The sequence below is a fragment of the Elephas maximus genome, chromosome 7, assembly GCF_024166365.1.
Source record: "Elephas maximus indicus isolate mEleMax1 chromosome 7, mEleMax1 primary haplotype, whole genome shotgun sequence".
Taxonomy (NCBI): Eukaryota; Metazoa; Chordata; class Mammalia; order Proboscidea; family Elephantidae; genus Elephas; species Elephas maximus.
Window position 1 is genome coordinate 45367967 of NC_064825.1, and position 27723 is coordinate 45395689.

Consider the following 27723-nt stretch of genomic DNA (forward strand, 5'->3'; position numbering starts at 1 on the left):
TCGGCTGCTGGGATGTGCACCCCCAGCCTAACACCTGCTGTGGACACTTAGTACCTCCCACTCCTTGCCTCACCCCCCCACCCCAAGCCTCCCAGGCTGAGCAGGGCAAATGATGTCAGCCCTACACAGATGGGAAAAATGAGACCTAGACAGAGACATGGGTGTGCCCAAGGCTGGCCAGCTGCAAGGCCTGGGACAGAAAATGTCTGAGCTGTAAGGGGGCGGGATGGTGGGAAAGTTGGGGGTGAGATGGGGTGGTCTCTAAACGCCATGGTAACTATTTACTCAATACCCACTATGCACTAGGCTAAGTATGTCACTTAGTTCGTAACGTCCATTTCTCACAATCCCATAAAGAAACCTAGAATTGGCCTCAATTCACTTATTTTGCCCTCACCCTCACCCTCCATCCTACTGGAATTGTCTATTTTTTTTCCAAAATCTATCCCAACCCTGTTGCTGCCCACCGCCACCCCTGCCTTCCCAGCTCCAACTGGCAGCATCTTCCCTGAGTTTCCTCAACGGCCTCCGCTCTTCTCTGCCTACACCCACCCGTGCCTCAATCCACAAACCCACCTCTTCTGTCCACAGGATTCACGTGCTGCCTCCACTGCACCAATCAGATCAGGGAACTGGGCTTCCGTAGACTTGCAGGCTAGAGTCCCCAGTAATGCCCACATGGCCCTGCTGATACCATAAGAATATTTATAGTTGTCTTCCCTACTCTTTTGTGGACTGCTCCAGAGTGGGGACCTTGTCTGGTTCCCCGTATCCCCAATGCCTGGAATGGAGCCAACCCTATACAGAGTTGCTGAACAAATGACAGAATGACCTCAATTATCTCAGCTGTGACTCAAATCCTCCCTCGTCTGTCCCTGTGACAGACAGGAGAACAGTCGCCTGGGCCTGGGAAATAGTCCCTCCTCTGCCACCCCACCTCCCCTGCCTGCAAAGGAACAGACAGACACGGGAATGTCTTTCTGGGATTTCGGTTACATTTATTCCAAGAACAGAACAAGACTGGGGATTCTCTTGGCCCCCTGGGCTGAAGGGTGCGTCACGCTAACAGAGCAGTGGCTCTCCCCAACCACCATCCAGTCCCGGCCTGGATCTCCACAGCAGCCAGGAGACAGCCTGACCCACCCAGAGGCAGAGAGCACAGGCAAGGCTGCAGAGCCGACTGGGGTGGAGGCAGTGACCAGCCACCAGGCTAAAGCCCACGCAGCTCTGCCAGCTGTCCTGGTGGACATGGCTAACCAAAGACCCCATGTGTCAGCCCCAGAGGCCCCAAAGGTGGTTTACCTGGCCTTACCTCTCCATTTTTCCACCCTCTCTCAGGATTCTTAATGTAAAATGGACATTGAGAAGTGGTGATTACATTAACGTGTATATAGCGTGTAACGTATACAGATACATAGAGAAAGGAGTATTGTTTTGCCCTTATTCAGCACTTGTTAGTTAGAGTGCTTGACAAGCAAGGATCATTGGCCCCACTTTGCTGAAGGGGGACATTGAGGCACAAGAGGTTTAAGTGACTTGGCCCTGGTCATGCTCAGAGTGCCGGCTCCAGGCTCAGGCTCTCAAGTGAAGTCCTCGGGTGTCTTTCAGTTCCTGACCCCTCATGTGGCCCAGGGTCAGGACGCAGGAGCAGAAGTGGACACAGAGTGAGGAGGCAAAGTCAGAGAATCCAGCACTTCCAGCCAGGGCACGGGACACAAACAGCGAGATCTGGAGGCAAAAACTCAGGTTCCCAAAGGAACTTCTGGGCAAGAGCCACAGGATTTTGTGTTCAGGAGCCAACTGTACTTTTTAATTTACTTCACCTGGCCTGAGAGCCCAAGACAGCACAGAAGAGACCCGAAGCTAGTTATGGCTCCAACATGCAACAAGAAGACCCCAGGAAGTCAGTGCCAGCATGCAAAAGCCCCCAGTACCAAATGTCTCTTCATTCACCTCCAGACCTCCTCTGAGAAGGTGACGACTTCTTCCATGGCCCACCCAAGTGTAATCAAATATAACGAGATGTCCAGAAAACAGGAGTTCAGGGAGAAAAAACAGATCCAGGCTTTCAGTTTTTCTTGAAAAACCCGTGGTTAAAACAGATTTTCAGAACAGAAAGGATATAAAACTTTGAAGACCGAAAGGAACATTTTGGTCTGGGTAGCAAGAAGGAGCCTGTAGCCTCTTTGGCCGTGTTTGGGGGAATGTTGGCAGAGGTGCCTCTGGTCAGCTGACAGATTTGCCTATCTCCTGTCATGTGACCTCAGCAGGCCTGAAACCACCCACCCCAGAGTCCTTTCTCCCAGAAAAAGCCTGGGTCTCACAGCAGAGGGGACCCTCTCAGGTCCCCTTGTACCTCCACCCTCCTGGCCCCTAGTCCATTAAACCGTGCACATGCCCTCTGGCTTCAGGGCAGTGAAGGCAGGAAGAGCCGCCCTTCCTTGCCACTACTGTTACCACCTCTTGGGGGCCTTCACCCAGAGGCTGGGAATGAAATCAGAACCTGGCTGCAGCTCCCCTGGGCTTCCACCTGAGAGGAGGACCTGAGAGCAGCGGCGTGGCCACGGCGGCTGCACTGGGTTTCCCAGAGCTGCAGGGGTAGAGGCTCAGCTCCACCTGGGGCCTCATGAGCATCATTTATTCATTTGGCAAATCTCTGTTGAATGAATCCATGGATGGATGAGTGGACAGGTTTGGAGGGTGAAGAAACATCACCTGCACATTTGCCGAATTCCAGCCTGAGCAGGGGCCCAGTGGCTACTAAGAACCCTTTCCAGATGGCTACAGAACCAGGTGACTGGGAGACTGTGGTTGGACCAGGACACAAGGAGCCAGAGTGGGGCTCAGGGACATGGCAGTTTGTATGTAAACAAGTGACATCTTGGCACTCCGTCAGCAGCAGGGCTTGGGAAAATGTTTTCAGCGAATTGAGTCTCTTAGCAGAGGTGACAGGTGGGGTAGTGAGGGCCATTTTAAATCTCAGGCAAGAAGACTCCTCCATGAGAAGGGAGGGCTTTAGAGCCCTCAGGACACTGAGAAACACAGACCTCCCAAGGTCACATAGTGAGTCAGAGGAAGAGATGGGGAGAGGACCCCAGTGTCTGGGTTCCCAGGCTAGTCACCGGCCTGGTGGGGACATACACATAATGGTAAGAAGTGCTGGGGCAGGTAGGAGGGTGGGTATCAGACAGCTGTGAGGGAGGCACTGCTGAGGACTTTCACAGCAATGATGCCAGACTCCTGGCTGTTGCCATCTTGGAGGGAAAGGGTGTGCAGGGCCTGGACATCATCTGGGTCAGCCTTCAGGTGCACCTGGCCCAGAAACTCATCTTTCAGGACTCTGTGGTTCCAGACCTGGGAGGAAACAGAGGATTGTGGGAGGGGCCATCTTCAAGTCTAGGAGTAGGTACTAAATCTACTTCTCACAGTGCAAGCTTGGCTGAGGAAAAGGAGCCCTGGACTACCTCTGACGCTTGGGCAAGGCCATGTCCCTTCTGCAGCCTCAGCCTCATCATCTGTCAAAGCTCCCTTCCACATTTACAGTTCATGAATCTGTTATTTTCAGCTCTGCTATTGACCTTGGGTGACTGTGAACAAGTGGTATGTCCCTTGCCCTACTGTCCCCATTTTTAATGAGGACTGGATCAACTGCCCTCTAAGGGCCCTTCCAGCCCCGACATTTATGGGTCTGTTATTTGATCCAGTGGAACTCAGTGTTAAGAAAACTTGGAAAATCTACAGCAGCTCCCGTGGGGTACCTGAGTGTTTGTTTACAGATGGTTTCTCACCCAGAGATGCTGGCCTGGGCCCAGGGGATAGCGGGCTTCCCGCTAACGAGCTCAGGATCATTGTCCACAGACCACCTGGGTCTGAGAGAGGAAGGACCCTGGCCTTCTGATTCTCTGTTCAAGGCCCTTAGGAAACGGCCACACCACACACTGTCTTCAGTGCAACTTATCCAGATGGGCCCACCTACAGGGGAATTTGAGGAACAACTACCAAGGCTTTTGTGCAAGGTCAGCAGGCATGACTGCTGTCCTCAGCGAGGAGACTGACCCTGCTGGGACTCAGAATCACACCACTCCACAGTCTGCTCAGTCCCATTCATCCCCCTTACAGGCTGACCCCGCTGGGCCTCTGAATGACACCAATCCAGAGTCTGCTTAGTCCCATTCATTCCCTTACAGGCTGACCCCACTGGGCCTCTGAATCACACCAATCCAGAGTTTGGTTAATCCATTCACCCACCTTACACATGGGGACTCTGGGGCCCTGGGGGGGAGGGGCAGGCAAGTGAATTCCCAAGGCTACACAGTGAGTCGGGGGCAGAGTGAGAACCCGAACCTGGTGTTCCTGGGTCTCTGTCAAAGGCTCTTCCATCTGGGCTCTACCCCTCTGAGGGGGGACGCCTCAGGCTGGGGCCCAGGAGGGACCCTAGGAACAGGTGAGCTCACCTGGACAGTGATGGGCTGGCCTGGCTTCTTGCGGTAGAAGATGCCTTTCACATTATACTCAGGCTTTGAGGTGCCTTTCTGCACAGTGGAACGGACTTTGTCCCCCTCACACTTGATGATCACGTAAGAGTTAGCCCCTAGAGCAGGTGTGGGAAATGGCGTGAGGGTGGGGGTTGGAACACGGCCCAGGCGGAATGGATGTTTGGGAGGTGAGATGCCTCCCTGGGCTCAGGTGTTCAGGAGAAGTGGAGACCAGAGTCTGGCCCATCTCAAGGTCTCCTAACTTCCAGAGACAACGGGACTGGCAGGATGGGGCACAATGGTCATCTTTGGCCTCCAAGCCTTTATTTGTGCTGTTCCCTTTGCCCAGAGGTCCTACTTCCCTTCCCCATCTCACCAGCTAATAACTCCTCGACCTGGAAAATGGCCAACACTTCCAGGAACCCTCCCCTGAGCACTCCTCCCAGGTATCTGTTCCCGTATCTAACTCCCCTGCCAGATTGGAGCTCCCTGAGAGCAGGGGGTAGTGGCTGGGCCCGGGTGGACGTCAGGAATGGTTTGTTGAATTAATGAGTGAGTGCAAGCGAGCTCCGGAGGGCTGGGTCCCTGCAGTTGGAGGGGAGGGCCTGGGAACAACCTCCCAGGGCAGGAGGGCCAGGGGCTTTCTGGGCCTAGGCCAGGGTGAGCTCACCTGTCGGGGAGTCTGTGAGGCCAAAAGCCCCCAGAACATGCACCTGTGTCATGAGCTGGGGGTAGCCACACAGGGAGCTCCAGCAGGAATGCGGGGGCTTGTCCAGGCGCAGCTCCCTGGGACAGGTAGGGGTGATGGAGAGGAGTCAGGAAGAGGGAGGTGAGGAGGGGGTTCAGAAGCAGAGTGAGGAGAGGAGCAGTATTTAGTGCAGATGTCTCACACCCTGGGCAAATCCCCACAGGCAGTCCCCTTGGGCTTCCTACTGCTCTATCCCTACCCAAGTGTAGCCCATTCTCCCCCAAGAGAAAAGCAACTTACTGAGTACATACTATGCACCAAGCCCTCTGTTGGGGTGTTACAAGTATTATTTCTAACCTTCACAAAGCCCTGGGAGATAGCTAACTATGATTATGCCCATTTTACAGATTAGGAAGCATCAGGCTGACCCAGGTGAAGGGACTTGCCCAGACAGGCCCATCAGGCTCCATCATACCACAAACTGCCTCCCAGCTTTGAAGTGTAAGCAGGGCCCGACCTGTCCTTCCGGGCACACAGCATCTGGGCTGCATACCACATGGAAGGGCAGTGTTAGACCCACAAGGTTGGCACCCCAGCAGGGATGGAGATGGTTTCAGCAGTCCACTGAACCTGAGAGCCTACTACCATGGGACAGGGGATTGTGGTGAAAAGATCTCTGCCCTGGAGTCAGGCTGGGTGGCATAGTCTGACCTGACCACCAGCTGCATGGCCTTGGACAACTCCCTTAACCTTGATCCTGAATGCTGGTCCATAAATTGGAGTGATAGGGCCTCCTGCTCAGGGGTGTGGAGAAGATGAAATTAAATGAAGTGAAAGCTTCTTTGCAAAGTGCTGTGCACACATGAGAGGCTACTCCTAGTCCTGGCCAAGGCAGGCTGGGATGGGGGCCAGAAGAAGGGAAAGGAATGAGATGGCACGGGTATCAGCCCAGGGAGGCTGGAGGCCTGGGCTCCACATCTTGGGCAGACTCTGAGCATCTCTGGGCTGCGGATTCCAGGTCAGCCCAGTGTGTGCTGTGCCCCTAACCAACCCTGGCCCCAAACCAGGCCCCACGCACTGGCAGTTGGAGGGCACATCAGTGAAGACCCGGAGCAGGAACTCGCCCGTGTGGCCTGGCTCGAAGGTGGTGGGGATGATGACATAGCGGCCCTCAGGCTGGTCAGTACGCAGGAAGACACTGCGTGAGTTGATGTAGATGGAGCTGGCGGCCTGATGCTGAAGGCTGTGCATGCGGTACTGGCGGTTCTCTTCCACCTGCCGAGAGAGGAGAGGGCTGGGCCACACAGAGCCCCACCCTGCTCCACCTCAATCCATCCCACTTTTCTCTCTCACCATCAAGCAAAGGGTGATAAGTCCATTTTTATGACATGTTCAGGATAGGGAAATCTACAAAGACTGAAAGTAGGTTAGTGGTTGCCTAGGACTTTGGGGGAAGAAGAATAGGGAGACTGGATGGTAATGGCTAAGAGGCACAGGGTTTCTTTTTGAGGTGATGAAACTGTCCTAAAATTCACTGTGATGGTTGCACAACTCTGAATATATTAAAAGCCACTGAATTGTACACATTAAATTGGTGAATTATGTCTCAATAAAGATATTTTTCAAAAAGAGGAGATAAGAATCCCTCTGGTGACAATGTCCATGGGGTTCCCAAGTGTCATAACAGAACCAAACATCATGATCTGCCCAAGTCACAGCATGTATCTGTGAAATGACATCACTTGCTATCTGGACATTCTAGACAATCCCAAAAATAAGTGCCCTGATACTCTATAGTCACATTACTGAAGGTCATGAAACATCAAAGTCACAACAAAGTGTCACAACATGTCAGAACACAATGAATGTTCCAGCATACTGATGTGAACAAATTGTCGGCACATGATGGGAAACATCAAATGCCAGGAACTCAACATGGGCCAGGCACCAGGCACATTCACACGATTTCATTAGAAGCCTGGTGTCAGAGAGGCATATGGTGTCCTGCTATGCCAGGACTTCACCACATGCTGGCTGCCACAACATGTGGAAGGCTTCAGGTCCCAGGCCAGGGGGACTGGCCAGTGGTGAGCCTTCCTGGCTCCACCCAGGAACGCCCCACCCTTGTGCCCAGCAAGGCCTGCAGTGGGGCTTCATGTGGCTTCAGGAGCACAGAGAGACCTTGGAGAAGGGGGAAGCCAGGGAGCCCACCTGATACCCAGGACCTCCCAGGAACTACTCTGGCCACAAGCAATCCCCCTTCCTCATTCACCAAGCAACTCAGGCCTGCAGGTTTGGGGCAGAAAGAAATCAGGCTGAGAGCTACCAAAGAAGCCAGATGCAGGCTCCTCTGTGGGCCCACATCACAGCATCCCCATGGTTTCAGTCAATGCAGTAGAGAGTGCTGGGGTGATGTCAGTGTCTATGATGCTCTAGAGTGTTCCCCTCCAGGCCTGGGTAGCCCAAACTCCAGCCCCCTCACTTTCCTCACCCAGAGCAGGGATCCCAGCTGGCCTCACCTTGTAGACGTTGAAGCCAATGGCCAGGTTCTCACCCTTGCCCTCCCGGCGGGTGGACCGCCTTGGCCGCTGCTGGATGCAGATTAGTACCTCATCCTCTGGTTTCTTGATATCGAAGATGTACTGCAGGCACGGCATAGGAAGGAGAGACACTATAGTGAGGCCACCGTGAAGATGGGCTTACGGGCTTCTGGAAGCTGGGACTCCAGAGCCAGACCTTAGATGAGCCACTTCCGGGGCAAATCATACCCCCTCTCTGAGCCCCAGTTCCTTCTAAGAGCCTAACAGTTCCTACGCCTCATGAGAGCTGTGAGGATTCAATGAGATGATGGGTGCTTAGCTCTGTGCTGGCACACAACTGATGCTCAATAAAGGCACACCAACCAGCTGTCCCCATTCGGGCTGAGGACTAAGCAGCTGCCATGGGTCATGACCAAGGAAACTGCAGGGGAGAGGTCCCTGTGGGGGAGCCCAGCCTGACCAAGTTCCCCAAGAAGGAGCGGTATTGTGCCGACGTGGAAAAAGGGGTTTGAGATTCCAGCTCAGCCTCTAGATAGTCATGTAGGTCTGGACAAGATACTCATTAGTCCCTTTGAGCCTCAGTTTCCCCATTTTTTTTACCATCTGAAAGCCAGATCATGGGGTTGGAGGCTACATGACCACAGAGATGGGATCGATGCGCTCATCCAACCCCCACTGCACAGACGGCCCAAGGAGGGACAGGGATGTGCCAAGGTCATGCAGGAGATGGTGGCAGGATAGCAGCAAGGGCCCAGGCAGCTGCTCAAGGACTTGGGAGGTAGGGTCCCCAAGAACACCCACCTGTGGGTTCTGAAAGAAGGTGTTCCTGTGGTTGATGCAGCCCCCGCTGCGGTTCAGCTGTGGGTCCTCGTGCTTTGTCCAGGTGCCGCGCAGCTGGGCCTCCTCCCACGTCTTGTGGATGCTCAGGTGGGACGTGTTGATCAGGCGGCACTTGATGATGTCGGTGAAGTATCGGCACACATCCTCAAAGGTCATCCTGGGCACGGGAAGGAGCTGAGCAGAGCAGGTCACCCCAGCCCACCCTTCGCTCGTTCTACATGCTCTAAACCAGAGCTCACACAGAGCAGCGAGCGTGGACATACCGTCACACAGACCCTCAGCCTCTCTTGGCCTCAGTTTCCTCCTTTGTAAAATGAGGATGCATCTCACAACAACTGCCTCCCACACGGAATTAGTGCAGGAATTAAGTAATTGAATAGAAGCATTAGTGCCACTTCCGACAGACGGAATGTGCTTGGCAAAGGCTGGTTGTCATAATTATTAATAGCATTAATAACTAATGTTATTAAGTGTGTTTCCATCCACTATCTTCCACAGCTGTTGTGAGCTGGAAGAAGTTGATGGGTGGGAGCCCCTTGGTAGACATACTGGAGTGGGCCAGGGTGTCATTATGGTCACTGCATGCTGTGTACCTGTCACTGCCTGGGTGGGGGAAGGGGGAGTCGATTAAGAGCAAATATATATGAGGAAGGACTCAGGAAGAAGCCCTTTCCACAGACAAGGGCCTTCTTTTATTTTGTTGTTGTTGAGCATATGTACAGCAAGACAAGGGCTTTCTACTGCTATGTTCTAATTCAACTGATCCTTAAACCAAACTGGACAAAGCGATGCTGCTCACAGGAGGCCAGAGCCAGAGGGCCTGGATGGCTCCCCTGATGCCTTTGGAAGGGCTCCTAACTGGGGTGCCAGGGTCACTATCATTTGATCCTGGGTCTTCCCTGGGTTGTGGGAATTTGCAGGGCCCCCATGGCATCCAGTACACATAGGGTGTCTCGTGCCCCTCCAGAAGTCACCATATTTTCTGTTCCTGAAGACTGACACTGAGCCTCAGTGAAGGCTGAATGAATACAGGAATGAATGAATGCAGAAATGAACAAATGAATGCAGCAGTGAATGCAGGCTGAATAAATACAGGAATGAGTGAATGCAGGAATGACTATCAGGTTCTTCAATCCAAGCTGCTGCCAACTTCTGAGCCCACTTCCCATCCATGCACCCCCTCCCAAACCCACGTGTGCTCTCTCACCTCTGGAATGGGTCTCTCTCCTTGCCCATCCAGGGGCTATCCTGTGCCCTACGTCTCGGTTCAGGAAGTATCTCCTCTATGAGGCCTTCTCTTCTTTCCTACCCTCACCCCAAGTATCAGGCTGCCCAGTGTGCCCTTGCCCTCTGGTCAATTCCCTACCTGCTGGCATCCTGGCCTACTCGTCAAGGGTTCAGCTCTGGGCCAGAGAAGGGACAGAGAAGACTATGGGGGATGAATGGGTCCATCACTGCCCAACTCATTTTACAGAGGAGGAAGCTAAGACTCAGAGACATGGTGTGACTTATCCAAGGCCACACAGTAAGTTGGTGATGGAGCATTTGCTAGGGCTCTGGCTCCCAATTCCCCATGTGGTGCTCCCTCTGGGGGCTTCCCTGCTAGGCCCACAGGAGGCTCCTCCCTCAGGCTGGACACCCAGGACCAGCACACTCACCAGAACTCGCCATCATCCTGCACGGTCACGCCCATCTTCTCCCGCTCACTCTTGCTCACTTTCTGCCACTCCTCTGATCTGGTATGCAAGGGCCAGGGGAGGAGAGGGAGCGGGTAAGAGGAGGGGCCCTACCAGGACCACCCTGGCAAGGGTGAGGAGGTACCAGAGACAGCTCAGCCCACGCCTTCATCTGTGTGTGGGTGTGGTCTAGGGCACAGGGCCATGCACTGTCCCTCAGAGAAACCCCATCTGCCCACTCCCCCAGGTAACCATGGGCAACCACCATGTAGGCAGGGGGTGAGGGGGACATGACCCCCATTGGAGAGGGCCTGGGCTCCCTCCTCTCCTAGCCTCATCCAGGGCCTTGGGCTGAGCACAGAACATCACACCCATTCACATATCCCTCATTGCCTCCCTTCCTCCTTCCCTCCCCCACTCACTTTCCGGGCAGGTCTCTAAGTTCCCTACAGGAATAGAGCTCATCCCCATCTCCAGGCCTCTGCGCATGCTGAATCCATCACCACACACCCACTCCAAAGTAAATCACCTTTCTCTCTTCCTAACATCTTCCTCCCACAAATCCTTCAAGGCCCAGCCCTGGTGTCACCTCCTCCAGGAAGCCCACTCATTCTAAGCAAGCCCTCGTACTGGGGCCCACCATGGGGCCCACCGGTCTAGAGTGTGCCCTGCGCCTGCACCACCTCCCCACCCTGGGCCTCACGTGTCACTCCAGGGCCCGTTCCACTCCCGCTCGCCCCAAGGGTTGCGCAGGCGGATCATGTCTAGCTTCTCTGACTTGAAGAAGGCCAGCAGGCCGTGGCCCAGGTGCACTTTCCGCACATCGGTGATGGCATATGCATGGCCCTTCACCAGGCCGCACGCCAGGCGGGCCTCCATGTCAGCCGCTGTCACTGCCTGCAGGAGGACACAGGTACTCAGAAGGCAGGGCTGGGCTGGAACCCAAAGGTGGGCCTGGCAAGAACACCACCCTCTACAGTACAGGAAGGGAACCGCAGCTCCACACAAAGGTGAGGCCTTGCTCCTCTGACTGGGGACTGCTCAGCATTCTCAGCCCTTTACAAGCCCGTCACAGGGCAGCGTTCTGGTAAAGGAAGGTACCTGCAGTGGGGTCAGCCCAGTGGTGTGTTGGAGCCAGCTTGCACTCACTTAGATAAGTAAGGTGAATACCCAGGAATTTTGCGAGCTGGCTGGTAGCTTGATATCAACCATGGTGGAAGCACTTACCCCACAGAAATCAGTAAATGCTACAAATCAGGGCTTTTTTCCCCCTAGAGCTGGTTTATCAACACACCACTGGGTCAGCCAGACCTGGGTTCAAATTCTGCCTTCACTGAGCCCCAGCTTTATCATCCCAACCATGGCAATTAATGAGCTACAATGACCTTCATGAAGCACCCAGCCCTGTGCTGGCCTGCAGAAGGGACTCCCTCCCTTCTCTCAGCTGCCCCTTGGCTTCCGATGCCTCAAACCTTGATTGAGGGACCCTCAGATGAGCAGACACCCATCACCCCAGTGCAACAGGGCTGGAAAAGGAGGGTGTTGGCCAAACGGTGTGGGGATGGGATTTCACAGCATAAGGGGTCAGGGCGGGGGCCAAGTGTCTGGATTTATGAGCCAACTTGGGGCTGGGCTCAGCCTGGGGTGAGACAGCCACCTCCCACCCCAGTCAAGGTTGGTGAAGGGGAGGGATGCCTCTGAGGCCGCTCACCTTGATGGAGGCACTGATGAGGCCTCCCCGGCTGTGCACCTTCAACATGCGCTCGAAGAGCTCGTTCCTCTTGGCCTCATCATTGGCGAAGTCATCCTCGGTCAGGTCGATGGGCTCAGAAACGCCACCTGTGAAGTCTACCAGCGCATCAGCTGTGTTGCCTCCATCCAGAGCCTGGTAACAGCCTGCCAGCCTGGGGAGCAACATGAAAAGAACTCCTAGCTCATGCCCCTCAGCCCGTCTAAGACCTTCACCTTATAGGGAAGATTTTTGACTCAGAGAGGTCAAGCAAATTGCCCAAGGCCACACAGCAGGTCACAGCAGAGCTCACACTAGAACCGAGATCTCTGACTCCCAGGTAAACATCTATCCCGCTGAGCCACACCATTTTATTGCTCAAATTCCCCTCAGCCTTAGTGGCCCCATCTTCAAAAATCAGTCATCCAACAATCTAGCAATTCTTTTCACAAGCATTAAAAACTCAGATTTCTTTTGACCCATCAATTCTGAATAAGTAGCATCATTTATAACAATGTAAAAGTGGAAATAGCCTAGATATTTAACAACAGGGAATTGTTTTAAAAAATACCACTGCTTCTATACTCTGGAACGTCATGCGGCCATCGGGAAAGCACTGTAAGAGTCCTGTGAAAAGGCTAATAATGCCTGGTTGTTATGTTCACAAAAGAAATACAGTAGGATTCCAACTACCTTAAAAATTCATTTTTGAAACTATGTATTAAACATCTGCTATGCACAACATTAAAGAGCCTTGGTGGCACAATGATTAAGCGCTCAGCTGCTAACCCACCCAGCAACTCCTCGGGAGGAAGACCTAGGGATCTGCTCCTGTAAAGATCACCTTCTAGGAAACTGTATGGGGCAATTCTACTCTGTCACATGGGATCACTAGGAGTCAGAATTGACTGGACAGCACCTCAAGACAATAACATGTTAGCAGCTGGGGACACAGCTGTGTCGTCTTGTTTAAGCAAGTAGGAAACAGGTTGGCGTCTTCAAGGTATACTGCTGAATGTAAATGTAAGAAGCAAAATGGGCTACAGAACCCAATCTATTTTTGTGAATTAAAAACGTATGCACACAAAACAAAAATACAGGTTTTGCAAGGTCACCTGCAAACAAAAAGATGCATCAAAGATCTTAACGGAGTTGACAGTGGTCGGGGAGGGGTGGAGAAGAGGCACAGGGTGCAAAAGGAGGAAATAGAGATAAAGAGCAGGGCTGGGGCCTTGGGTGGAGAGTGGTGATGCTGGTCATGAATTGAGGACCCCGATGGACTCAGATGGCCCAAAACAGGGAAGGGACTGGAAGAATATGCAGAAGTATGGAAGACAGTGATTACCTTCTTCATGTTTTTCTATATTTTCCGAATTTGCTATAACAGATAAATATTCGTTTTATAATTTAAAAAGTAAATAAACACAATAAACCAAAAAACCAAACCCAGTGCCATCAAGTCAATTCCGACTCATAGCGGCCCTATAGGACAGAGTAGAACTGCCCCATAGAGTTTCCAAGAAGCGCCTGACAGATTCAAACTGCCGACCCTTTGGTTAGCAGCTGTAGCACTTAACCACAATATATTAAATTATATTCAATATAAAAGACATATTTATAAAAGTATATATAAATAAATAAAATATAATTTAAAAAACAAAAAAACACACAACTCCACCGGGCATCAGCTGACCCAGAGAGATAGAAGAGGCGCTGCACCAGGGACCATGAAAAGTCAGTGGCCACCAGGGGGCGGGTTTTACTTTCCTGAGATTAAACCAGCCAACAATGTTTTTCTTGGTTTGTTTTTGATGCTGGGAGTTTCTAATTTTGTTTTACCTTTTCTTTTCACGTGTGCACACACACACACACATTTTCCCAAAGAAGATGGACAGATGAGCCTGGGAGGAGGAATGGGATATGGTTTCCATGAAGCCAACTGGGCTGGTCTTCGCTCCCACGGGCCCTCCTGTCCCAGGCCTTCCCCCGCCCTGCAGGGGCCTGGGCAGACCACTCTGCCTGGAGCTGTCCACAGCTCAGCCAACCTTTGCTCATGCCCACTCTGTGCCAGGCTCTGTGATGGGCACTGGAGAACAGGGTCTGGCACAGAGCAGGAGAGGGGTCAGCAAAGTGAGAATAGATGGCAGACAGGTAGACAATCGGGCAGGTAGACTGATGGATGGGTAGATGACAGGAGGCCCAGTAAGCAGGAAGGGTAGCCATGTGGTCCACCTTCCACAGCTGAGGCCCAAGCTCAGAGTTACCTCTGAGTAGACTCAAAGGGTTCCAGTGGGGGTTGGCAGCTTGGATCTTTGGGAAAGAAGCACAAACCTGATTGTGAGCACTTGCTTGGCCCCCTGGCTACCTGCGGGACACCCACCTGTCTGAGCCTCAGTCTTCTCATCTGTAAACGGAAGTCACAAGGCCTCCCCTCATGCATTGGTTGTGGGGATTTGATACCATCTACTTTTTTTTTTTAACTCAGAGGGCCTTCAGTCCAGGCCTCTGCCCCATGCAGCAGGGGTCAGCTGGCTGTGCCCTTGGTGCCCAGACTCTGAGCCCACTGTATGTCTTTGCACCAGCCCCTCATCTTTCTGGGCCTGGGAGCCCTGGCTAAAGGAGTATGCATACTGAACCCCTCAGCAGCACTGCCCACCCACCCACCCCACCAGCACCAATACCTACTTGGCATAGGCCTTCTCTACCAGGGCACACCAGAACTCATTGAGGGAGCTGGAGTGGCAGTAGATGAGCTGGTTGTTGACCGTGGGCAGTCGGTCATCAATGACCACATCCACCCACTCCCCGAAGCGCCAGAAGTGGAAATGGAAGATGCCCGCGTAGGCACTGGGCTTCTCAGGGTCCCACTCCTGCTCCTTCCAGTCTGGGATGACCTGGACAGGGAGGGGAGACAGGAAGGAGACATATTGAGAGGCAGGTCTGGCTTCCTGAGGAAATGGGAGTACAAGCCTCTGGGGAATCAAAATGGAGAGGAATACTGGATTCAATTCTTGTCTCTGCCATGAACCAACCTGGAACCTGGAGCAGATCCTTCTCACCTCTGGGTTTCAGTTTCCCCAGCTCGGCAGTGGTTATAGGATTCCCCAGGCTTCTCTAACTCTATCACTCTAAGATTCTATGAGCTTTCTCACGCCTCCCTCTGTATCTTCCTCCCTCAGAGATGTATCCACATCCATCACCAGTCCCCAGCCAGTTGAACAGAGCAACCACCCACCCCGTCTGACTCAAGCCTGAAGCCGGCAGCACACTGGCCTCCTCCCTTCCTTCTCTCCACCCAGTCGGGCCCACCCTAACTCCCACATTCTTCTGAAACTCATCTCTTCTCCTCCATCCACTGGCACCACCCTGACCCAACCTCCATCGCCTCGCCCCGACACTATAACAGCTTCCGGCTACTACATCTGCCCTTGCTCCTCTCCGTCCCTGACAACAGCAGGGTGATCTTTCAGACAAGCAATGTGATCATCTCGTGGCTCTGGAAAATAGGATCCAAACCCTTAATGTGCTCTGGCCCTAGCCCGCACCTCCCCAGCCTCATTTCTCTACTTTGTCCTACCCCAGCCTCTATCCCCTGCTCCCTGCTCTAGGTTCTTTCCCTGGTCAGAACTTCATACCTGCTCTTCCTCTTCCTCTTCACCCAGCTAGCTCCTACTCATCCTTTAGGGTCCCTTCCTCCTCCTCCAGGAAGTCCTCCCTGACTCTTCAAACTAGGCCAGGTCCTCTGTCCACTAATCTCATGGCACCTTCATCCCAAATACAATTACTGTGTGATGTGGTGTTCAACATCTGTCACTATCACTGGAACTGTCAGCTGTCTGAGAGCAGGGACCCATCAGTCTTGGCCACTGCTATACACCCAGCACCTAGCGCAAAGAGGGTGCTTGATGGAATGAATAAATTAATAGGTGCTGATTGGGACTCTAATGTTAACTATTATTTATGAGCATTTTGAAAATGCCGGGTACCACATGCCATGGGTTTTCTCATTTAATTCTCACTTCAACCCTGTGAGTAGATTACTATTATCCATCCCTGTTTTACAGATGAGAAAACTGAGGCTCAGAGAGGGAAAGTAACTTTTCCAGGGTCACACAGCTAGAAAATGGGAAGCCAGGTGTTATGGGTTGAATTGTATCCCCCCAAAAGATATGTTGAAATCCTAATCCTTGGTTCCTATGAATGCAACCTTCTTTGAAATCTTTCAAGATGTTATTAGGTAAGTTAAGATGAAGTCGTACTGGAGTAGAAAACCCAAACCAAACCCATTGCCATCAAGTCGATTCTGACTCACAGCAACCCTACAGGACAGTGGAATTGCCTCAAAGGGTTTCCAAGGCTGCTATCTTTACAGGCGCTGACTGCCACATCTTTCCTGGTGGAGCATCTGGTGGATCCGAACCGGCGACCTTTCAGTTAGCAGCTGAGCGCTTTAACCACCGTACCACCAGAGCTCCTTTACTGGAGTAGGGCGGGTCCTGGCATAACAAAGTAGGGTGGGTCCTACTCCAAAATGACTGGTGTCCTTATAAAAAGAGGAGAAACTCAGAGAGACACAGGGGGAAGATGGCCACATGAAGACAGAGGCAGATTGGAGTTATGTTGCCATAAACCAAAGAATACCTGGGGGTGCCAGAACTGGGAGAGATAAGAAAGGATCTTCCCCTACAGCCTTTGGAGAGAGCATGACCCTGCCACCACCCTGATTTCAGACTTCTAGCCTCTAGAACTGTGAGACAATAAAATTGTTGTTTTCAAAAAAACGACCAGACTTACTGACCTGACAGAGACTGGAGAGACCCCAAGAGTATGGCCCCCGGACACCCTTTTAGCTCAGTAATGAAGTCACTCCCGAGTTTCACCCTTCAGCCAAAGATCAGACAGGTTCATAAAACAAAACGAGACTAAAGGGCACAGCCCAGAGGCAAGGACTAGAAAGCAGGAGGGGGCAGGAAAGCTGGTAATAGGGAACCCAAGGGCAAGAAGAAAGAGTGTTGACGCATCATGGGGTTGTTAGCCAATGTCATAAAACAATATGCGTATTGTGTGAGAAACTAGTTTGCTCTGTAAACCTTCATCTAAAGTACAATAAAAAATATATTTGTTGTTTTAAGCCACCCACTTTATGGTTCTTTGTTATGGCAGTGCTAGAAGACTAATACACCAGAACTCAAATCCAGGTCTGATTGCCTCCAAAGAATGAATTCCTTATCACTGTGGGCTGCTCTGTGCCCAGCCCTGGGCTGAGTACTGAGACCCTGACGAATCAGACACGGCTCATGCCCTCAAGAGGCTCCCAGTCTGTTGGGAGAGGCAGGCACACAGGCAAAGTGCTGAGGCCGACACAGGGTGGACACGGGGCCGTGGAGAGAAGTAAGTAGGGGGCCTGCCTGCACGGTCAGCAACAGCTTCCGAGCAGGTGTCTTGAGTGTGGGCAGTGGGCGTCCACCGAGTAGACAAACTGGACAGCAGGAGGTGGGCAGGGAAGGGAAGACCCCCTCACCCTGCCAAGTGGGGATAGCCTGCATGAGACCAAATGGGGCCAAGCCCCACCAGGGCCACAGGCAGCTCCTTCCAGAACCAAAGCACCCCCAGGTATTATAAGGGTGTGCCCTCAGGGATCCAGGCTGAGATCCATAGATGAATCCGGAGGCGTAAACTCCAGGGCCCCGCACAGCCTGCACACGCAGGCTTTGGCCAAAGATGATTCCCCAGCCCCCAAGCTCATTAAGAATGCTTCTGTTTACCATCAATAGGGATGTTGGCAAAGGGAAGTGCTCCCTGGTGGGACATTCAAGATCAGGAAAATGAAAATGCTAACCACAGTGAAAGGCACTGCCACCACTAATGGAGGCCTACTAGGTGCCAGGGCAGGCCGAGCTGCTTACTCTGTTGCCCCTAACCTCACGACAATCTTTTGAGGCAATGCTATAGGAAGTCACTGGCAGAAGCCTACCCCCAGGCATGGGTGAGGAAGGAAGGATTCAAACCCAGGGCCCAGGACCTGGCACAGTGTCTGGAACCCAGCAAGTGCTCCATACTTTTCCTTTTCTCCCACCTCCTTGCTACTTGCTTCCCTTTTCAGTCAACTCTGTGTTTGCCTGCCTCTACCCTGACCCATAGCACTCTTCCCCCATTTTGCTTCCACAACAGAAAGCTGGACAAAAACCTGGTCACATTTTTCCCAGCCCCCTTCCACCCACCATCCAGCTGGTTCTCCCTGTTAACAGGAGGGCAGGTGGGAGTTATTATCCCCACTGAACAGAGGGAAAGGCTGAGGACCAGAGAGGAACAAGAAGCTGCCCAGGGCACAGAGCGATGGGAAATCCTAGGCTGAGAGCACTGCCTCCACTGCGCCCCTCCCACCTGCTCTGAATGTTCTGGACTGCAGGGAGAGGAGAACACAAAACTGGGAGGGAGGAAGGGGAGCCCTCACAGGGTGCTGGGAGGTACTGCTGGGGCCGGGGGAGGATCATTAGCCAGACTCAGGGCTTGGCTCTGAACCCTCTGGGGATTGAGAAGCAGCTAATGAGGCCCCAGGGCCTGCAGACCCAGAGTTAGGGATCCCATGGGCCTCAATTTCCCCTCTCTCCTGCATCACAGCCATTGGACCTGGCATGGAGTGGCCCCAAATCAGACTTCCACTCCTGCTATAACAGGCAGAAGGAGGACGACTGTCCAAGCAGGTGAGCTCACACACGTGCACACATTAAACACCCTTCCACACCACATCCGGTCATGCCAGAAATCAAAGAAGTGATCGAAGACTCTTAGGGCCATGTCAAAGGATTCAGGAAGCAACCTGGAAAGGTTCCACTGAACAAAGATGGGCCAACCTGGCCATCAATAAGGATAAGTACTGCAATGACTAAAACACATCAAATATGTTCAAATCCATGAGACCGTAATGATATTTACAACAACAAACAATCATTACAAATACGTAGCTACTACTGGAGGATGGTAGGGAATCCATTATTTTGAAATTGGAAAATTAAGGGAAAGAATCAAGCATTTATCCTGCCTTTTTGATATAAACTATACTGAAGGGTAACCAAATAGTAGATGAAGGGAAGTTTTTGCCTGGAGAAGTATTCCAACTAACAAGTGAAGAAGAAATGACAATATTAGACTACTACCATTTTGCAACCACTGACTGGTGGATGCAGGCAATGACCATCAAAGGCTTCTAACACCACAAAAAAGAAAAGATACCAGACACTACGTGCCTCCTGAGAGAAGTAATAACACTCATGCCTCTGAAACTGATCAAGCTTCTAGAGCTAAGTCCTAGTTTACAGGAAATGCAGGGGACAGAGGAACATGTTAAACGACACCAGGAAGATGCAGTCAGCAAAAACCAGACAATGAGAAACTCCAGGGTTCAACAACCCAGTTTCTTCAACAAATAAACTTCAAGGCAAAATAAAAAAGGGGGGAACAAACCAATTGCAATTATGGACCTTTGTTTAGCTCTCATTCAAACAAACTTGTAAATGTACACACATTTACGGTTCAACTATGAAATGAGAACACTTACTGGGTATTTGATAAAAAACCAAACCAAACTTATTGCCGTCAAGTCGATTCCGACTCATAGCAACCCTATAGGACAAAGTAGAACTGATCATAGGGTTTCCAAGGAGCAGCTGGTGGGTTCAAACTGCTGACCTTCTGGTTAGCAGCCAAATTCTTAACCACTGCACCACCATGGCTTCACTGGATGATATTAAGAAGCTATTTTAAAATATTTTAGTTGTATAATGGTATTGTGGTTATTATTTTTTAATGACCCCTTATCTTTCAGAGATGCTTCCAGAAATATTTATAGATGAAATGATACGCTGCCTAGGGGAAGTAGAAGAAACAAAATAAGGCCCTAAGTTGACAGCTGCTGAGGTGGAGGGCTGGGTACATGAGAGTTCATTGGGCTGTTCTGTCTACTGTTGAGAAAGCCTCCATTACCACAGGACACCAGTTCCCTATCCTGGCATCAAAGCCCCGCGGAGTCAGTTCTGCTGACCCTCTTAGCCTCATCTCTGAACACCTTCTCTCAGGTCCCTTGGAAATCTACCACAGCCTCCAAAGACCCCATGATGCTTCATGCCCGTATACCTATGTACATGTGGCTTCCTCTTTCTGGAACACCATTCCCCTCATTGGCCCTCAGGGGCTAGCTGAGTAGCAGTTTGCAAGGGCCTCCCTAACAGAGCCCTCCACTGGGCTCAGTTTGGGTAGCCCCCTCTGGGCTGCCCCAGCATGCCTCTCTCTTCCCTGATCACTGGGAGGAGCTCCTTCAGGGCTGGGGCCATGTCTGACTCATCTCCAGGTCCCCAGCATCCTGTACAGCACCTGGCCCAGCTCCAAAGCTGACTGAGTCTTCCTGGCAGGAAATCACAATGAAGCCCCTGACCAGCCAGTGACCTTGTACACATTACTTATCACCACATTACCAACCGCAGGGCAAGCAGGGACTCCAGTTTCAACTGGGAAACGCCAGCTGCTTCTCTGGGCCTTGGTTTCCTCATCTACCTACCCTACCTCCAGGACTACCGTGAGAACTAAGGTGGACAATGGCCTTAGAGGTACGGCATGAACTGTCCAGTGCTATGTACACGTGAGGGTCATCCCTGTGGGTGTATGGAGTGTGCACAACTGTTGGGAGGAGCTAGGAGGGAACTGAGACTACCTGGTCAACTTCTCTCCCAGAAGGAGAAAGAAAAACCTCAACAGCACTACCTGAGCAGTTGGGAAAAGTAAGGCCTGGCGCGTAGAGGCATGCATGTGGGCTGACCTGGCAGGAAGGCAAGGACTATGTAGGATTTGGAACCTCTCTCACACCCAGGGGAACCATTAACAGACACCCACTGTAGACTCAGCCCAGAAACCTCAAGAGCTCCCCTAGGAGCACATGGCAGCACCCTGTACTGCCTCTGACTGCTAGAGAGCTCCCTGGGTCTCCCTGGGGGACTCCCACCTAGATTCAAGCAGGGCCCTGGCTGGGCTCATATGCTACCAGGGCACAGGCAGACCTGGACTTTGCCAATGCTGTGAGAGAGAGAGAGGAGGAGAGGGCTGGGAGGGTCAGGAGCCCAGAAAGGGCGCACTGCCCATTACCTCTGTGTGTGTCACTGTGTATATCTGTGAAAGTATACATGTGAGTATCTGTGTGTGTGTGTGTGTGTGTGTGTGTGTGTGCATGTATGAATGCCAGCATGTGTACACAAGCATACACGTGTGGGAGTGTGCAGGTATGTGAGTGTGTGTATATGGTGTAGGAAGGAAGCTTGTCACAGATTTCTGCCAGGGACCCCAGAGGGCCAGCTCAGAGCACTTCTGAACAATATCTGCAGGGTTGCGGGATGAGGGGCTGCGGTGGGCTTTCCTGTGTTACCTAAGTTGGGGGAGATGACCTGCAAGGGCCCTTCAAGCCCTCAAAACTAGAGGGTCCCTGGTTATCAGCATCTGAGATTCCTCAGCTATCAGCTACTGATTCCAAGTCTCAAATTCCCAATTTCAGATGCCATGATTGGAAGAGGCCAGGGAGGTTGGGGGCCACCCTGCTGCCCCCTCAGGGAGCAGAACCTCAGCCCACAGGCTCACCACCCCCGGGATCAGGAAGCCTGATGCAACTGTGGAGGGGGCACAGGGATTCCTGTTTACATGGCAGGGAGCCCGAGGCAGGAGAAGCTCACAGCCAGAGGCTGAGAGACTGGGTAGGGACCCCCAGCCTTGGCCTGCCCAGGCCTGGCCCCATGATCCCAGGCAGGCCCCTCCCACTGGGTCTCCGTCTTTCCAATTCTACTGTGAGGGCTGAGGGTCCCCTTAGCTGGGCTGATCTGAGATCTGGGGTTTGCTACACTGGGACAGGGGAGCTTGGTCACAGCGGTGGAGGACAGTCTACTCCCCCACCACCTCTATTCTCTGATCACAGAGCCAGGCCTGGCCTCTGCTCCTGCTCATCCCTCCACCCCACGCCACCTGCTGCCATAGGCACTGGCCTGCTGGGTCACCTTGGCCAACTCCACCTCTCTGAACCTTTTGCTCCTCATCGGTAAAAAGGTTCCCCTAGCCCACTCCTCCCAGAATAATAATGAAAATTAGTGAGACCAGTGTCTGTGGTGACTGGGACACAGAGGGTCCCCATGTGTCAGCTCTATAAAGCTCCAAGTGTTTTCCAAACATTAATACATTTAATCTTCACAACAACCCTACGAAGTAGGTACCAGAATGAATCCCAGCTGACAGATAACACAGGCTCAGGGAAGCTCTGTGACTTGCCCAGGGTCACACAGCTGGTGAGTGACAGAGCCAGGGTGGGTTCCTAACCACTACACACACTGCCCCTCTGGGAGGCAGAAGCTCAGGAAATGGCAGGTTTCTTCACCCTGTGGCTTCCGTGGTTTCCATGGAACATCGGTCCTCATTTCCCATTCCTGGTACCTGCCCACGCCCCAGTCTCAGGAGTGAGAGCCAGGCTCCCTACCGCTCTGACTCCATTTCCTGCACCCCCTCCCAGAGGCATCTTCAGGAGTGGACAAAAACTGTGGCTGGAAGGGCAAGGCTTGGAGAGGGCTATGTGCAGGGAGGCAGAGATCCCTGGGAGACAGATTCTGTGGGGCTGCAGAAGAGAGGGCAGTGCAGGGCTGGGGAAGAAGGGTCTTTGGACACCACGACAAGGAGTATAAAGGGGGAAAGAAATGAGCACGTAGCAGTTGCTTTGAAGTAAGGGCTCTGGGATGAGGAGGAAAGGGGAGGTGAGGCCTGGCTGAAAGGGCCACTTGGAGGCTAGGCAAAACTGCTAGTGCGGCCTCTGTGGCAGAGTCTGATGGTAGGTCTCTGGGAAGAAAGTTGGCCTAGTCTGGGCTGGACCCTCAGGTAGGGGAGAGGCAACTCTCCAGCCCACCCTAGGGGTGGGCCAGTATTACAAGGTCAAAGGTTCACCCACATCCATTGTCCCGGCTTCTCCACGCCCTCTGTGACTTTGTGCCTCTGGGCCTCAGTGTCTCCATAAAATGACTGAGTTTGAAAGAGGTGATGAGAGGACAGAGCTATATAAAAGGGTCAACTGGGGCACTAAGGTCCCAGAGAGTCAGGGCCGGAAGGGACCTCACAGGACAAGGTCATTCACTCCACTGTACAGAGGGAAGGTCTGAGACAGCCAGGGGCTGCCTGAGGACATGCAATCAGTCAGTGACAGGGGCCAAACTAAACCACGGCACAGGCCTGGCCCCACCCCACCTTCGGATACTCCCTCTGTCCTATCTGGCCCCTGCCCAGCCACCCTGCAAGGGAGGGAGACTGCAGATGAAGGCTGCTTCTGTGCACGCCCACCCCATCCCCTCTGGTCTCTGCTCTCCTAGGGCCAAAAGGTGCCCCCCACCCCGTGGCCTCAGCAAGATTCTCTCCAACCCCATACAGTGGCTGGTCTGGGGACTACTGGAGAAAAATCCTCTGGGATGTTGGTTCCTAGCTGGGTGTCAGGAGAGCCATTCTAAACCCAGTCCTGATGTTGACCTTGAGCCAGTTGCCTGTCTGCTCTGGCCTCATCCCTCGAAGTTGGTGGAAGGAGGGTTGTTCGTGAGTGGGGCATGGGAGGGGGTGCTCAGGGCTATGAAGGGGCAAGGAGGTAAGACAGAGCTCCTTGAGGGGAGAGGTGGCTCGAGGAGAGAGACACATACACCAGGCGAGGGCACACAGGCTTTATTGGGGACACACAGTGGGTGCACAGAGGCACTTACCCACCTGCATGGGCAGAGGTGGGAGGAAGGCAGGGGTACAGGCAGTTTGGTCCACGAGGCCCATAGGGCTGCAGGGAGAGGTCAAGCAAAGAAGCAAAGGGCAGTACCACCCCCAAGGGTCTGGTCTCCCTGAGTAGAAAGTGAAGAAGAAAGGCAGGCAATGGCCAGGACTTCTTCCAGCTCATCCCAGAACAGACCCGGAGCTCCAAGCTAGAAAGGACCCTAGCTCCCATCCCAGCCAATCTCCCCAACACCCCACTCCTGCTTGCACACCTCCAAGGGGTGTTCACCCTCCCAGCAGCCCCAGCCGCCCTGGGATGGCTCTGGCCCTCTGTCTCTCACCGCCTCGACTCCTAGGGTCCCGAGGCTCCCAATGGCTCTGCATCATGGGGGGAAATATGGACACACCCCTGTCTGACCAGGGATATAAAACAGGCTGGCCTTGAGACACGGCGTTGGGGTACTATCTGAGGGCCCTTGCCACCTAACCAGGTGGTGGATCAGGCTCCTCCCTCAACAGCAGGCTCTCTCTGCCTGAGCAGTATGAAGCGACATGGGGCTTGGGAGCCGGAACAGAATCTGCTGAAAATTGGGCAAGGCCTTCTCTATGCCTCAGTTTCCCTGTCTTTTTTTGAGTAGTTGTACCTGATGACCTGAGGCAAGTGTTTCTCCATTACACCCCACTGCTGCCTCCAGCCCACTTCTGGCCACCAGCCCTCATAAGTGCCCCACCAGGCACCCCCAGTCCAGTCCGTCCCTCAGCTCTACTGAAGAAGCCGGAGAGATGCCAACAGACGCCACATCAGGATAAACACTCTCCTTCCTAGACCACTGAGCTGGGAAAAGCCCAACTTCCCAGGAGGCAACGCCTGAAGCCTAGAGAGCCTTGGGGACTGGGCCCCTTCCCGCCAGCTTCCCCCAAGCAGAGAGAAACTCTTTTACTAAACGATTCCCCACTCTACTGCATGAGCCTCGAGGTCTCCTGCTCAGAAGGCCTTCCAAAGGTCATCTTGATCAAGCCCCTACTATGGGCCATCCTTGAACGAGCTGGGCAATTACATAATTAATATAAAATCGGACTTATACACAGGGTAGGTACAGACCTCTAGAAAATATCCATATGAATACAGCACGCTCTATTTTAATACAAATGTATATATAATATAGATAGGTGGATAGATCTCTATGTGACTTTTTTATATCCCTCCCACCCCTTTCACTTCTTTGCTTTTGAAGTAATTCCCAGAAGAGCCACAGCTGGGCCAGTACACCCTCCACCATGCCCTCACCACTCACTCCCAAGGCCACTTAGCCAGATGGATGGAGAGACTGCAACCCCCAAAGCAGCCCTGCCCAACGTCCTGAAATCCCTGACGCACTGTGGACTCTGCAAGGCCTGTTGGGAGCAGCGCTTTCCTTGGTCCCTAGGCTGGGTGTTCACCTCCAGACACGGGCTTTTGCAAAGTGCACTGTGGCCAGGTGGGCACCAAAAGCTTGCCTGCTTGCTTCCCCGAGGCAAGGTGGCTGCTCCTGTCTTCTCTGTCTCCCCGTCTCTGGAGGAGGCTACATGGCTGGTTCTTTGGGTCTCTTTCTCTGTGTCTCTCTTTCCATCTCTCCCCACAATGAGGCAGAGAGAAGGCAGGCACCAGGGCCTCTCCATCCTCTCCCACTAGCCCTGACCAGGCCTCCATCGTCTCAGCAGAAGCAGTGTCAGCCATTTTGGCTTCTAGGCTACAGAGCCCTGAATTCCTCTCTCAAGCAGGAGCGCCAGCACCAGGGAAAAGAGGAGGAAAAAGGGGGTGGCTGGCCAAGCCAAGTACAAGCTGAACCGCTAGAAGAATGCCCCCAAACACACCTGGGGGGAGGGTCACGGGCAGGGCAGAGGACAGCTGGGCAAAAGGAGGGGCAGCCGCAAGGGGCTACCCTCAGAGCTGGCTAAAAATCACTGAGGCCTTGAGGTTGGTGGGCTCGATACCCTCGCCAAAGGTGACGACGAAGTACATGACCTTGCGGATCTTGGCCAGGTCCGACAGGCGCTCCCCAAACTCCAGGGCATCTGCCTCATTCCAATCTATGGCATCCGAGTCCTCCTTGCGCCAGAAGATGGCAGCGGGGTCCAGCAGCTGGCGTGTCATGAGGTTGGTGAGATCTGGCGTCCAGTTCTGCGAGGTGCCCGTGATGGTGACCTTGCCTGCCTTGTCCAGGATGACATTCCAGCGCTCAAACTGCAGCTTCTGCTGCTGGGTGAAGTCAAGGCGGTACACGTACTCGGACGGTCGCAGCAGCTTCTCGCCATCCTGGCGCTTCTCCCCACGCTGCTTCAGGCTCTCTACACGCAGCCTCATCTGCGTGGTCAGGACCTCGTCCGGGGCCAGCAGCATCTCGAGCTGAGGCTTCTGTGGCTCATCCTCCGCCATCACCCCACTGCTGCTGCTGCCACTGCTGCCGCCACCACTGCCGTCAAGGAGCCGAGTGGGCTGGGGCCTCTGGGAGCCAAGGGAAGAGGCCACCAAAGAGGGGCCCCGCCTACGCTCCCGCCCTCCCCTCCACCCTCACCTGTTTGCCACTGGCCCTACCCAGTCCCACCCAGTCCTCCAAATGGGGTACATGAGGGGTGGGAGACCCAGATGTCAAGCTTCCCAGGAGTCCCAAATGCCTCCTCTCTCCTCGCCCAAGTGGTAAAGGAGGCACTGCAGGCAGGCAGGAGGGTGAGAGACTCCTCGGGGACCAGTTGCTGATGTCAATCGCTGTGGCAACCGCCCTGACTACAAGGAGGGACAGGCTGGGAGCAGGCTTGTTTGTGAAGAAGGGAGCGCCTCATAAGGGCAGTAAGAGGGGAGGGAGGTGGGGAACACGATCTCACTGGAGCTATGTAAGGAAAGGTTGGACGACCACCTGGCGCAGGGGGGCGGGGGGGAGGACAAGGACCAGAGCGGGCCCATCTCATTGGAGATTTGAAGTCACCCAAGTCAAACCTGAGACTCCCTCACCCTCACCTCCCTATACCCAAATGGCCAAAGCCTGCAGATTATGCCTCCCACATACCCCAGGAGCCCTCCCTGCTATCCACACCCCCCGGACCCTGGCCCGACCACCCTCATCTCTCACCTAGTCCTGTGGTGCTCAAGCTTTAGTGAGCGTCAGAAATCACCTGCAGGACCTGTTAAAGACTGCCAGAGCCCACCCCAGAGTTTCTAGCTTGGCAGGTCTGTGGCAGGCTGAGAATACGCATTTCTAACAGTCTTCCAGCGGGTGCTGATGCTACTGGTCCAGGGCCTACACTTTGAGAACCACTGGCCTACATGATTCTAGCCTGCTGTCTCTGTCTCAGCCCTGCACCACGTGGCAGACATGACCAGCTTCCTCTCCCACTAAAATCCCACCACTTACTCCACCTGTATTGATCCTCGGTTTCCCCCAGGAGGCTGGAGGCTGAGGAAGAAGCAGAAGCTGATAAACATCTGTCTCCCCAGTTCCTGGGGCAGAACCAGGAGCTCAGCTATTATATGTGGGCAAATGGAAAAGCTGGAGTATGTGAGTGTAGTTGGGGGTGGGGGTGGAGGAGAGGAGCAGCTGCCACGACATGCCATACACAGAAAAGAATGCAGAGACATAGGTCAAGGTGAACAACTGAAAACAATCTGAAGGCTCTAGTGGACCACAAGCACAAATGCTAAATATGGAGGCTATCTAAGTCAACGGGATCTTGGGCTACATGTAAAACAGGAGAGTACTAAAACAGACAGAGCACCTCACCCTGCTAGGACATCTTGAGCCCTGGGGGCAGTTCTGGGAGTCACCAGCAACAGTTCCCCAGGGTATTCCAGAGCATAACAGGAATTACTATAGGTTGTGATGGGGGGAAGCAGGGGTGCTTCTAACCCTAAACAGAAAAAGACTAGGAGAAAATGTAGAGAATCCTTCACACTGGTTGTTTCTGGGTAATGAAAAACCTTCAGTGATGTGGAACATTTTCGTACTTTTTCAAGTTTTCTGTCCCCAGCACCTAGAGTGGT

At 53.1% G+C, this 27723-nt stretch overlaps 1 protein-coding gene across 3 annotated transcripts in view; it reads right to left on the reverse strand.

Annotated features, from left to right (window-relative positions):
• Positions 1–954: 954 nt before the first annotated feature.
• CAPN5 (calpain 5) overlaps positions 955–27723 on the reverse strand; it is a 58194-nt gene continuing 31425 nt past the window's right edge. For all 3 annotated transcript variants that reach the window (XM_049889726.1, XM_049889727.1, XM_049889728.1), the window contains exons 4-13: positions 14634–14842; positions 11931–12123; positions 10923–11116; positions 10202–10279; positions 8505–8700; positions 7683–7805; positions 6242–6438; positions 5146–5261; positions 4455–4591; positions 955–3354 (exon numbers count right to left, since the gene is read on the reverse strand). In XM_049889726.1, the coding sequence (XP_049745683.1) occupies positions 3184–3354; positions 4455–4591; positions 5146–5261; positions 6242–6438; positions 7683–7805; positions 8505–8700; positions 10202–10279; positions 10923–11116; positions 11931–12123; positions 14634–14842 (1614 nt within the window). In that variant the 3' untranslated portion in view covers positions 955–3183. The remainder of the gene's footprint in view (positions 3355–4454; positions 4592–5145; positions 5262–6241; positions 6439–7682; positions 7806–8504; positions 8701–10201; positions 10280–10922; positions 11117–11930; positions 12124–14633; positions 14843–27723) is intronic.